The 12,796-nt window shown below is 39.4% G+C and overlaps 1 protein-coding gene across 1 annotated transcript in view; it reads left to right on the top strand.

Annotated features, from left to right (window-relative positions):
- LOC127632464 (nuclear receptor coactivator 3-like) overlaps positions 1-12,796 on the top strand; it is a 59,910-nt gene that overhangs the window by 43,676 nt on the left and 3,438 nt on the right. Inside the window, exons 8-20 of the mRNA XM_052111041.1 lie at positions 424-567; positions 722-869; positions 1,000-1,523; positions 1,903-2,912; positions 3,292-3,418; positions 3,634-3,792; positions 3,922-4,152; positions 4,306-4,420; positions 9,175-9,346; positions 9,874-10,224; positions 11,479-11,580; positions 11,678-11,743; positions 12,032-12,218. Coding sequence (XP_051967001.1) covers positions 424-567; positions 722-869; positions 1,000-1,523; positions 1,903-2,912; positions 3,292-3,418; positions 3,634-3,792; positions 3,922-4,152; positions 4,306-4,420; positions 9,175-9,346; positions 9,874-10,224; positions 11,479-11,580; positions 11,678-11,743; positions 12,032-12,218 — 3,336 coding nt within the window. The remainder of the gene's footprint in view (positions 1-423; positions 568-721; positions 870-999; positions 1,524-1,902; positions 2,913-3,291; positions 3,419-3,633; positions 3,793-3,921; positions 4,153-4,305; positions 4,421-9,174; positions 9,347-9,873; positions 10,225-11,478; positions 11,581-11,677; positions 11,744-12,031; positions 12,219-12,796) is intronic.

Below are 12,796 nucleotides of genomic sequence, written 5' to 3'. Positions count from 1 at the left end.
CCCCATGTTGTTCAGACCCTGTGTTATTTTCTATGTTCTGTGAAACACAAAAGGAAATGTTAGGCTGAATATCAGAGCTCCTCCATGTAAGATTTATACCACAAGCCCAAAAAGGGCAAAACACCATAAATGTTGTCCATACTACTGATGCACAAAATTCCAAGTGTGCTGAATCCTTTGAATGCTGCGTGTAAGGAACACACCGAATGTGTATAATTTCACTGAAAATTGTCCCACCTCACATATTAGAATCAATGCCATTTGGCATCAGTGACATCAAACTTGCAGTGATGCGTCTGTAGGTGGCATTGTTTAATTGACAAGCATTTTTTATTTTTAGCTTCGGTAGAGGGGAATTTATCAGTAAATGTTAATTCCATTGCATCTGGAAAATCATGAGCATCTGTGTGTGTTTGACCTCAGGTAAGCTAATTGAGATCGAGCAGCAGAGTCTGTTGCACACCACCATGCGTCCTGGCTGGGAGGATTTGGTGCGCAGATGTATGCAGATGTTCCTGCATCGCAGTGAAGGTCAACCCTGGTCCTACAAGAGACACTATCAAGAAGGTTTTTGATATTACATTTGCACCCCCTTTACTTTGAGTATATACAACTTTTAAGATGCTGAACAACCAAATATAAGTTAATCTAACATTTCTTTGTTAAATGGTCTTAAATGGTCTTATTAATATATTTTTCTCCTGTCCTTCCCCCTTTTCAGCATATTTGCATGGTAGAGCAGAGACTCCACCCTATCGGTTCTCTCTGTCAGATGGCACACCAGTAACAGCACAAACACGCAGTGAACTCTGCCGAAACCCTGTCACTAATGAGCCTCTCTCCTACCTCTCTACTCATCTTCTGCAGAGGTTGGTGGCCTTCTACCCAAATCTTAGTTTGCTTCCAGTTGCCCTTTAATGGTGGTACTCTCAGTAACCTATTCCATTCACTTCTCTCTCTCTCTCTCTCTCTCTCTCTCTCTCTCTCTCTTTCATAAAGGGAGCAAAATGGATACAGACCCAACCAGGGTGGTGTAATGCGATCAGTTATGGGGAATGCCAATCCGAATGCCCAGATGGGTATGGCTCCAGGTGGAGGCATGGGCAATACCCGGGGATACGGCATGAACGAGCAAGGTCACATGGGACCCAGAGGGGGGCCTATGTATGGCCCTGGCCACAGGATGAATCAAATGAACTCAGTGCATCAAATGAACCAAATGAATTCAATGAATCAAATGAACATAAATCAGATGAACTGTATGAATCAAATGAGCACTATGAATCAGATAAATCAGATGAACACCATGAATCAGATGAACTCCATGAGTCCGATGAATCAAATGGGGCATCCTGGAATGAATCAGCACCACCAGGGTCAGTTCCACAGTGGTGGTTACGGTATGGGCATGACAAGCCCTTCCCAAGGCAGCCCTGGTATGAACCCTGCCCAACAGAATCTCATGGGGTCCCCACGGATAAGAGGGAGTCCCAAAATGGGTGCAAGTCCCTTCTCACCTGGAAGTATGTGTACTCTCATAGCGGTTATAAAGTTTGGCCTGTAGGAAATTTGTGTCTCAGAATTCTGCAGAAAACTATGCAGATTTCCTCAAAAATTTGAACACCTGCCATGTACAAAGTTCTACTCATCTGTAGCTTCTTGCGTATTCATCTATTCTGAATTTTGGCTAATTAGACAGTGATTTCTGTTATCAGATTCTTAGTTCTCTCCCCAACACATTTTACCAAATTTAAATCCTTTCTGCAGATTTTGTAGGGAAAAAATGCAGATTCCACATAGGCCTATTTGAAATATTTTAGCAATGTTGTGTAATTTGGTCTAATTGCATACAAGGTCAAATAAAAAATAAAGCTCAAGCTTTGTATAACTTCTTTGTCATAGGTATGCATTCCCCTATGGGTCCTGTGGGTATGGGAGGCAGTGGTGGATCCTCTGGTCCAGCAGTTGGCAACAACTTCTCTAGCAGCTCACTGAATGCATTGCAAGCCATTAGTGAAGGTGTTGGATCTTCTCTACCTTCAGCACTCAACTCACCATCCCACAAATCCGACAGCTCTCCCAGTATCAACTCAACACAGTCCAGTCAGCCAGGCCAAACTGGTAGCAGCAAACTCGGTTCTGTTGACTCCAAGAGCCCATCAAGTGCTCATAGCACTGGATTAGATCAACAGCAGGCCTCTTCTTCTGAAAACACAATGGAGAAGCCAGACAGTCAGTCCAGCAAGGAGGGTTCTACTGGGGCAGAAGTCAACAGGAAAGTACCTGACGGAAAGGGCCACAAGAAGTTACTTCAGTTGCTCACCTCACCCACTGAAGAGATTGGGCTTGGGACTGCGACTGGTGGACCTACTCCAGGTCGTGCCTCCACACCAATGGGTCCTGACTCCAAGGAGGTAGGAGGTAGCATGATGAGTCCTTCATCAACAGGGGTATCCTCCTCTTGTGGCCCATCATTGGGGAATAGTGCAAATCAGCAAGGCTCAGGAGGAGTGTTGTCTATGGCTTGTCCTAGTGGACATCATGGTTCTCACACCCTGCAGGAAAAACACAAGATACTCCACAAGCTTCTTCAAAATGGAAACACACCTGACGAGGTGGCTCGCATCACAGCTGAGGCCACAGGTAAGACCTCTCTCGGTTCTGAGAACCAAAGCGCTGAGGGGAGGGAACTGAAACAGGAGCAGCACAGTCCGAAAGAAGGAAAAAAGCCACAAGCCCTTCTCCACTACCTCCTCAATAAGGATGACTCCAAGGAGCCCAATGCCACAGAGGCCAAACCAAAGCTGGAGGAGCTGGAGGGGAGAGGGGTCACTAGAGGTCAAGGGTCAGGGGTCACAACTTCAAATTCTAACAACCAGGAGGGCAAAGTCAAGATCGAACCACCTGATGAGGTATTTAGGGGTTGCTTTTTGGGTCAAAACATCTAAAAACTTCAGTTTGTTTTGGGAGGGTTTCTTTTGGATCATTATTTAAAACTTTAAGGAATTTCTTTAAAAGGTGGTTCTCAAACTTTGATGCCAAGGTCTCCCAAATATGATGACCAAAATGTATTTTCCAATATTTGTCAGAATTGACCTGGAGGGTCCCCAGATTACAGTTTAAAAAACCCTAGCTTTAAAATAGTTTATATATTGGAACTGTTATTATATGTATCTATGAATCTGTATTGAATTGTATTTTTAAACATTTGTTGACGTGCAATAATCTTATGGCACATCTTATGGTGATTTAGTGAAAATAATTCTAAAACCAATCCTTTTGTTTTTCCAGCTGGACAGCTTGGAGAGCATTCTTGGAGGGCTGAGGAATTCTGGCTCTGGAATGTTTGCTGATTCTGGGACTGGAGGGGCCGAGAAGGGCAACAAGCAGGGCAATGGACCCAACAGCACCGCTCATGGTGAGTCACAAACACCTCAAGACACAAGGCAGGAGGGGCTGTCGAAAATGTAATGTGACAGGGTGACAACATGTAAAGTTCAACAGATAATGTCGGGGCAAATATTTTAAGGTTAACTGCTGGTGACCGTGTGCTTGTTCATTTGGAAAAATTTAATTGTATGTTAGTGCACCTTCACAGATGTGTTAATTTGTGTGTATAATTGTGTGTTTCAGACCGGGAGAGTGTAGGTATGGGCTCAGGTCAACGTTTGTCCATCCAGAGGGCAGTGTCTGTAGATGGAAAACCCCTGAGTGGACCAGGGATGACGGGAAGGAGGAGCGCCCCCTCCTCTCTTGTCAAACAAGAGCACATTGACAACCAGATGGGCATGGGTTAGTCATGGACGTGGCTGTGCATTTCTTTGTGCATGCATTGCTAGATTTCAAGTTTTATTCCTCTGCTGCTTTTGATTTATATGAACATGACTTCTAGAAATAACATTCCAAACCTGTTGTTCCCAGGAGGTCCAAACAGGCCAATGGGGATGCCTAATCGCCCCCATATGACAGGTGCCGGAGATTGGGGAATGCCCAATTCCAGCGGCAGCCCTGTTGGTTCTGTTTGTCACCCGGGCATTGGTCGCCCAGGCATGGACCACAATCCCAAGAGCATGATTGGAGGACCAATGGTTAACAGATCTAACAGTGTTCCTGCAACCAGATCTATGTTGCAACAGCAATTAATGGATATGGGTAGGTGCATTACACTGGCGCTTGTAATGAAAGTCTTTCTTAAAACAACTGATTATTAAAAAACAAAAAAACAGCAGTGTTGGCCGATTACAATAGGTGTCTAGACATTAGTGTTGCAATCAAAATTTGTTTTATATATTGCATGTTTTGTAGGGCCTTATGACGTGGGAATGGGTATGAACGCATTCAGAGGGCAACCACCTCTGCCACAGTCCCCTTCATGGCCAGACAGTGGGATGGGAATAGAGGGAACACAGAATGCAAACAGGTAAAATAAATGAGGTTGTAATGAATCCAGGTTACACTCTACTTCAGCTTTAGTTGATTTACCGACTTTCAGTGATGCCATATGTTTAAAGCTGCTGTAAGCAATTTTAGCTGTCTTGCCAAATTCTGCCAGACTTGGCCATTGAATTAGACCTCCCCCATCTCTTCAATCACACCCTCTCTCAAAGCCTCGCCCTCCAAAATCATGTCAGCAAACCCAGTGTAAGAAAAACCAAGTGCAAAATGAACAGGCAGGTATGTGTCCCAGGTTTTCAGGTTCGAGAACTAATCGTTCTTTTGAACCAGTTCTTTTCAGTGAATGAGTTGAATCGGTTCACCAAATCAGACTGAATCATTTGAAACAGTTTGTGTCTCAAGTCAACACTGACCTACATCCTAGAACTGGCAATATCTGCTTTTCCTAACTCCTTTTTTCAATGAACTGCTCTAACCAGTTCACAGAATCAAACTGAAAGCACCAACAGTTCTCGAGTCAACTGTACACTGATCCAGGGTCAGCAGTTTTCGAGTCAACAGTACAATGAGTCACTCCCAACAGTTCTGGATTCACCAGTACACTGAACTGAGAATCGCCTCTTTCAGACATGTCTGAAAAACTGTGAACTGATGAGCTTCTGATTCTGAGCGTGCATGAACCGTCGAGAACTTCAAAGAGGGTCCGAAATGCATGTTTCTTTAATAACAAATAAAACGTACTGGAAATATGCATACAACTAGTTTTATTAAACAACATTTGTATTCATCCAAAAACCTTGGAGTCGAGAGTTGTAAATTAATTTTACTATTGAATTTTGTCAATGTCGATTATATTTTGTTGTTGTTATGAGCTGCATTATGGTTTTTGTAAAAGGGTGAGTTTATTGAGACTAGTTTATTCAATTTTTATGCTTTAGACAAATAGAACATCCACATTTGCACATCATTGTCTGTATTGTGTGCTTTTGGTGCAAAACTTCAATCTAGGAAACTTATCCAAGATGTTATCAATAGTTCTCAGTTGTATTTGACTTGCAGGATCACTGAATGAAACACTAATGACATTAAACACCTTTATTACTATAACTAAATTGAATAAAAATGTCATATTCTGTAATATGTGCTTATATTTGGCTTTATTTAATATTTGAACATGTATTGCTCGATGCCGGGATGTTAGCAATATGAACTAGTGATGTCTTTACATGATGACGTAAAAGGACTGCTGAATCGTTTACCATCCGAATCAGACATCCCATCACTAATTGGCGAACGTGCATAGGCTACTTTCATATTTTTTGTAACTTTTTGCAGAGCCACTTGAGTAGGCCGTAGATCTCCAAATGGGGGCAGAATCTCCAAAATTGGCCAGGGTTACTCCAAAAGTGGGTTGTGCCAACTCCAAAGGGGTGCTACACCTCCACAGAGGGTTAGGGAAAGGGTTAGGTTAGGGGCTCCCTATATCTTTGCTAGCGATTTGGAGCTACCCCTTTTTGGAGCTCTGTCTGCAGCTATACCTTTCTTGAGCAACTGGCTGTCAAAAAAAAATAACACAAGTGATCAATAGCTCTTTGATATCATCTGCTTGTCGAATCCTTAAACTGCAAATGCAGGAACTAGGTTTGGACAGGCCGAGATTAGACCAGGGTCTGTAGACCCACGGATCCTTAAAGTTTTAATTCAGTTTTCAAAACTTGAATTCCATAAGTCTTGAATATGTTGAATGATACAACAAAATTCTTAATTATCATTTAAAGAGGTCTTAAATTTGCGGGCGGAAAGACATGAATTGTGACTTGAACTAATGTGATTTATCAAACTTTAAAAGAATACCATTTAACTATATAAATCCATGCGCTGCATCCTTCAAAGTGAAAATGTGGCATTGTTGTATTTTCTCCAAGCACACGGGGGCTTTCAGCTGTTAAAGAGAAGTTCGCAATCATTAGGCCATATTGGAAATGTATGACATGGGATCACTAATGATCATCTGTTGATGATATATTGTTGATGAAATATGACAGTTTACTTTTAATAGTTTATTTTGTAATATGTTTATAATTGTAGGAGTGCACATTTTATTTCCCTTATTTGTTTGAATGAGCAGCTGGAAGAAATTAAGCGCATTCCAAAATAAGAGTTTCCGGTGTATTTCAACATTTAAAGTTAAAATTTTCATGCTATGTCTCAAACTTTTCCCCCCTTCCTAGTTATTGGTGTTTTTGTTGTATGGAGGACGAAACCTGCAAAAATAGTAAATAAATAAATAAATGTAATAATAAGAAAATTAATAAAGGAATTAAATGTCTTGATAAAACAAATATAATAATTTTTTAATTAAATGTATTCCTGAATTTATTATTGTATGACTTTTTTTCCTTTATTATTTTCTCTATTTATTTTTATTCTTAAAAAAATATATATTTTTAATAAAAATGTTTTTATTTATGCATTCATTATTTTTTTTTATATGTATTTATTCCCACATGTATTTATTTCCATATTTAAATATTCCCACATGGTTTTATTTTTGTATTTATACTTACATTTCTGTCTCTTGTATGATAATTATGTGCTTACCATTGGTTTATCATAGATTGAAGCGTGTGCTCGATTACTCTTGACTTGTTTTGATGTGATGTCAGGTCATAGCCAAATCTCGTGTAGCATTAATAAAAATACAAATTTAAATAGTTGATGCTTCACATATATCTAGAGAGTTGCACAACTTAGCGAATTAAGTCGATAACCACGCATCAAATTACTATGATTAATTTAGAGTAGAGGTGCTTATTGATGTTTTAGGATAGCTGTATGCCGAAGTACATTCTGAATTGTAAGACTCTCTGCAAAACGTTTCCCTGCATATTCAAAATTTGTGTGAGTCAGAGGGTGTTAAGGTAGGACGTCCATCTTATTTGCTTCGCATAAGTACTATTGAGCTCTCAACCTATGATGCACTGCCTCCCTCATTTCCATGTAGCACACAGAAAAGTAAAAATAAATACATGTATAAATATATGTGGGAATAAATACATATAAAAATAAATGAATATTTATTACATAAATAAAAACAATGCAAAATAAATTAATAAAGAAAAGTTAAAAAGAAATTCAGGAATCAATTTAATTAAAACAAATTATATTTGTTTTATCAAGACATTTATTCCTTATTTATTTTCTTATACATGTATTTATTATTTTTGCAGGTTTGGACCTCCATAATTGGTGTTTTTGTTGCACCATAAACTGCATCTGGAATTTAATTCAATTTGGAATTTTGTAGCCTCTGTCTGGCCCTCCCAGTTACAGGAAGGAAAGACTAGGAACATTTAGTAAAGGCTACCAGTTATTGGCAGATTAATTGCCTTTCAACACTGTATCGTATCAGCAAATTCCAATATCGGTCAACTATAATGGTACATAAACCAATTTTAATGCGAGATATATGTATATGTGGGAAAACATGTCTTGAGTATTTTTATCTTGCGTACCCTGCCTAACCTGTTTTACTGATAAACAATGTTAAGGCTATGTTGAATGTGTGCTCCTGCCTGGTTAAGTAAGAATCTGTGATACATGATTTATTTTAAGATTGTGTTGGTTTGGTATGGGGATACGGTATTCATTTTATTTGTTCTGGTCTTAAAATGTCTTACATTTTATAAAAAAAACTCCTCAGCAAGTGTTAGTTAATGTCTTGTCGCAATGTCCTGTTTCTTTTCACATTTCAAATTGTGCTTTTTATTAAAGGGAGTTCACTGAAGAATTACAATTGTCTCATCATTTACTAACCTTATGCCATCCCAGATGTGTAAATCTTTCTTTCTTCAGAAGAACACAAAGATTTTTAGAAGAATATCTCAATTCTGTAGGTCCATAGAATGCAAGTGAATGGTGGTTAAAATAAATTTCTTCAAAAGCAATGTAATTGGTGCGGCTGAGAAACAGAACAATATTTAAGTCCTTTTTTTACTCTAAATATCCACTTTCACTTTCAGATGTGAATGTGAAACTAAACAGGTTCAACATGTGACTTTCAGATGTAAAAGTGAAAGTGGAGATTTAGATATCAAAATAAAAAAGGACATTTGATCTGTTTCTCACCCACACCTATTATATTGCTTCTGAAGACATGGAGTCTTTATTATGGAGTCTTATGGATTACTTTGGTTACTTAGGCATCAAAGGTCTGATTACCATTCACTTGCATTTTATGGACCTACAGACCCGATAAGTTCTTCTAGAAATCTTTTTTTGTGTTCTGCTGAAGAAAGTCATACACATCTGGGATGGCATGAGGGTTGGTAAATGATGAGACAATTTTCATTTTTGGATGAACTTTTCCTTTAAAATACAACACAGCCACAGTTTGTGTGCATATACCCACAGATAGCGCAAACTCTCCCAGCCATGGTCACTTGCGCTTTGCGCAGTCCCGAAAATTGTGCTTAGAATTAGCGCACTCACAAAAACTGGATCAGATGTAGCACGCTGTTCTTTTGCCAAGTGCGGTCACGAAAATAGAGCACTTTGTCTTTATAAAATCACATTTACCATGTTTGTCACTGTATTAATGAGCTTTTATAAATGGAAATATGTACAGTGTATGCAAGTGTAGGTCCCTCACAAGGGAATTATTATATTTGGGTTCTCAGCACCTAAAAGTTTGAAAACTGCCACTCTAGAGAATTAGAGCATTTATCTTCATCCACAAAAGTGTCTAACATCCTCTTTGTTTTGTTTTTTTAATATTAGGCTGCCATTTAATAACTCTCTGGATGAACTTCTGGTCCCTCCATCCACCACTGAGGGCCAGAGTGATGAGAGAGCTCTATTAGATCAACTGGACACTCTGCTTAACAACGCTGATGTCATCGCTCTGGAGGAGATTGATCGCGCACTTGGCATACCGGATATTGTTGGGCAGGTAGGTTGCCAGTTTAGTTAATAAAGCATAAGCCTTGTGTTTACACACATTTGAGGTTGAACTGCGTAATGTCAAAATCCCATTCCCAGTAATTTCCAGTCACACTTTACGTTCCTTTCTAATATACAGCAAAAAGCCCAATATCAAGTTGGAGAAACTCCGTACTACTGAAAGAAGGTCTGTTCTTATACACAGTGGCAATAAAAGGTTTTGGACACTTAAGTCACTTAATGTCTAAATGTTGTTGCATTAGATACAAAACATCAAACCAAGTGACATCTGCTTTTAAACGATGCTTGATCTTGTCTTCTTTGAAATCCTTTCCCCTCAAGTTCACACAGGTGTCCTAGCAGAATAATCACAGGTGTAGTTAATCACATCAACTATAGACATGTTAACCGTGTCTATTTTTTGTTTAAAAAAAATTATAAAGGCATTCATTTACTTTTTGTATTGGCCAATGTACCTTTCTTGACATACTTTCTCAAACTGCAGTAAACCAATGCCTTGCTCTTCTCTCTCTTTAGGGTCATAGTACAGATCAGCCCCCTCCAACAGACCCTTTCTCCGGTCCTTGCCCAGGTGCTGACTCCTCTATTGGTATGGATCGCAAGGGTATGTATGGGCAGGGCTATCCAGGCCCCCCATCCATGGGAAGGCAAGGCGGCTATGCCCCTGGTCCTGGACCCAGTCCCATGCTGGCACAATCTATACCAGGGTTTAACCCCATGATGAATCAGATGAACCAGCAGGGTGGCTTTCCTGGAATGGGTGGTATGGCTGCTATGCATCCCCGTGCTAATATGATGAGGCCTCGGATGATGAATCCAACCAAGCCACTCAGATTACAGCTACAGCAGAGATTGCAAGGGCAGCAGGTGAGCTGTTCACTATGTTAAAAGCATATTAAAAGACTTGACATGTGCAGTTTTCTTTCCTGTACGGACACATTTCCTATTGAAACAGGAAGTTGGGGTCGGACATATCATTTATATGGGCAGATTTATACTTATGCATTGAACGTACGCCATGAGCTACACGTAGCCTGACATGCACCTCTCTAAAAATGTTACTACGATTTATGTTAACGAAGACCACAACAGCTGTTATTATTCCACTTAATAACGATAGACCATTCTGCAAGGTGATTCAAAAGGATATCTTGGTAGCGTCACACTTTCTACAAGATTATTTAAAAATATTAGCATCGTATCACATTGTATTTGGGCTTGTTTTAATCTGGAGCCCCGGCTGTTTGTTCCATCTGTTTGTTTCATGAAGTTACAAGTGAAAATGCGATAGTCAAAAAGACTTTTACAATTTAAACGTTGTGCTTTTTTCCATGGTGCTTTTACACTCGATAGATATATAGATATGCATGCATGCTAAATGCCATAGGGCTTTTTTTTTAAAGCCAGTAACCTTTAGTTTACATCACAGGCATGAACCATGATTTGCCACTTCCTATAGCTATTCAGAAGTGGTAGGAACATTTTCATTTTAAAGATTATTAAATTAGACAAAGATTTGGATATGCCTGTGAGGGCAAGATTAAAGCAAAAATTTGGTTTGTTTCCCAGATGAGAGAGACTGTAAATTTTAAGTAAAAAAGATAACTTAGGAGATCGTCGCTACCAGACAAGGATGAAAAGCCACAAAACCCAGGGTGAAAACTCAAATTAACCCAAGGACCGCAAGTGATTTAACGTAGTGTAACATTTGATGGGTTTATAAAAATGGTTTAGGCAATGTAATTTTGTGTAATGAATGATTTGTTACTTACTGTTAAATGGATAGTTCATCAAAAAATTTAAAAATCTCTGATCATTTACTCACCCTTATGCCATCCCAGATGTGTATAACTTTCTTTATTTAGCAGAACACAAAGATTTCTAGAAAAATATCTCAGCTCTGTGGGTCCATACAATGCAAGTGAATGGTAATCAGACCTTTTGTAGCTTCTTCATAGACTGAGGGTGGTTAAATAATGAGAGAATTTTCATTTATAGGTGAACTATCCCATCCATCCATCCATCCATCCATCTTCAACCGCTTATCCGAAGTCGGGTCGCGGGGTGAACTATCCCTTTTAAGCAAATCTTTTCATAACACTGAAAATTCCTTTACTCCAGTTTTTGAACCAGAGTAGGCAGAGCATGGGGATGAGGCCAGATAACAATCCTGCAGCAAACCCTGGCATGAGGCCTAGCATGCAGCCAGGCATGGGCGTACAGGTAATTTTTAGCTCACCAGATTATGTTCCATGGTACTTTTTATGATGCTTAAAGTCTTATACAATATGTGTCTCACATCTCTTCCTCTATCTTTTAGCCTGGTTTCCTTAACGCTCAGATGATGGCACCACGCAGTAGAGAAATGATGAATATTCAAACAGAGGTGCGAACAGATAGGATTTTCACAATAAATCTATTCTGTGTCAGTCACTGTGGCATATGGAATGCCATACTGCCATATAAACAATTGTGTTGTGCAAATGTACATATGTGATTGGCTAAAACGGCTGTGGTCAGATTCCTCTTATGCTGATTACAGAGCCTTGGGCTGGAACTGAAAGATAAAAAAGCATCACAATTAATGTTAATTAATTAATAGTGTAATTAGCTATTATGTGCTACTTCACTCTTTTGCAAAACTATTTAACTTGTTTGGTGTCCTCTGTTGCAGATGGGAAGACAAAGGAGGATGATGATGATGATGCAACAGCAGCAGCAACAGCAACAGCAGCAGGTTGCACCTGGAGGCTTCAGTCCCCCTCCTAATGTCACTGCCCCTACAGGAATAGACATCCCCATGGCAGGACCCCCAATGAACCAGGCTAGCCAGCAGGCCTTTAACTATGGAGGCAACTATGGTAGGTGAAACCTTGTGATCGTGGACAACAAAATAGGTTATAGATAATCAAACATTATGCAAAAACATTGGTAATTGGTGAATAACAAAATTGGAATAGAATATCTGTTAGCACAGCTAGCTGCTTTGGTAATTGCCTCTTAAAAAGTGTGCACTGTCTTTTTCAAGTTATGGCTGATTTATACTTCTGTGTCAATGAATACCATGAGCTACGCCTAGCCTGACGTGCACCTCTCCAAAAGTTTAACTAAGTTTAACGTCAACATAGACCACTACAGATGTTATTATTCCGCTTCGTAGAGACCGAAGAGGATGAAAAAACTATATCACGTTTTCCCCAAGATAATTTTTTAATCTATGCAATTTATCACATTGTATTTCCTTGAGGCTTTTAGTTGATGTACAGTATATTTAGCATGCAAGTATTCTAATCAAGACCTTTCTGATTTCTATGATGTTTTGACTTTTTAACAGTATGGTGTACAGTTGATACTGGTTCATAAAAGAGCACCTGTTAAGAGTTTGTTATATTGCTAATATGCATCGCAAAGTCCGGCTTCTAAGCTTTTAAACGACACC

This window comes from Xyrauchen texanus, chromosome 39 (genome assembly GCF_025860055.1).
Source record: "Xyrauchen texanus isolate HMW12.3.18 chromosome 39, RBS_HiC_50CHRs, whole genome shotgun sequence".
In the NCBI taxonomy this organism is placed as follows: Eukaryota; Metazoa; Chordata; class Actinopteri; order Cypriniformes; family Catostomidae; genus Xyrauchen; species Xyrauchen texanus.
The sequence above is the reverse complement of the archived record's forward strand: the minus strand, read 5'-3'. Positions and strand labels throughout refer to the sequence as shown.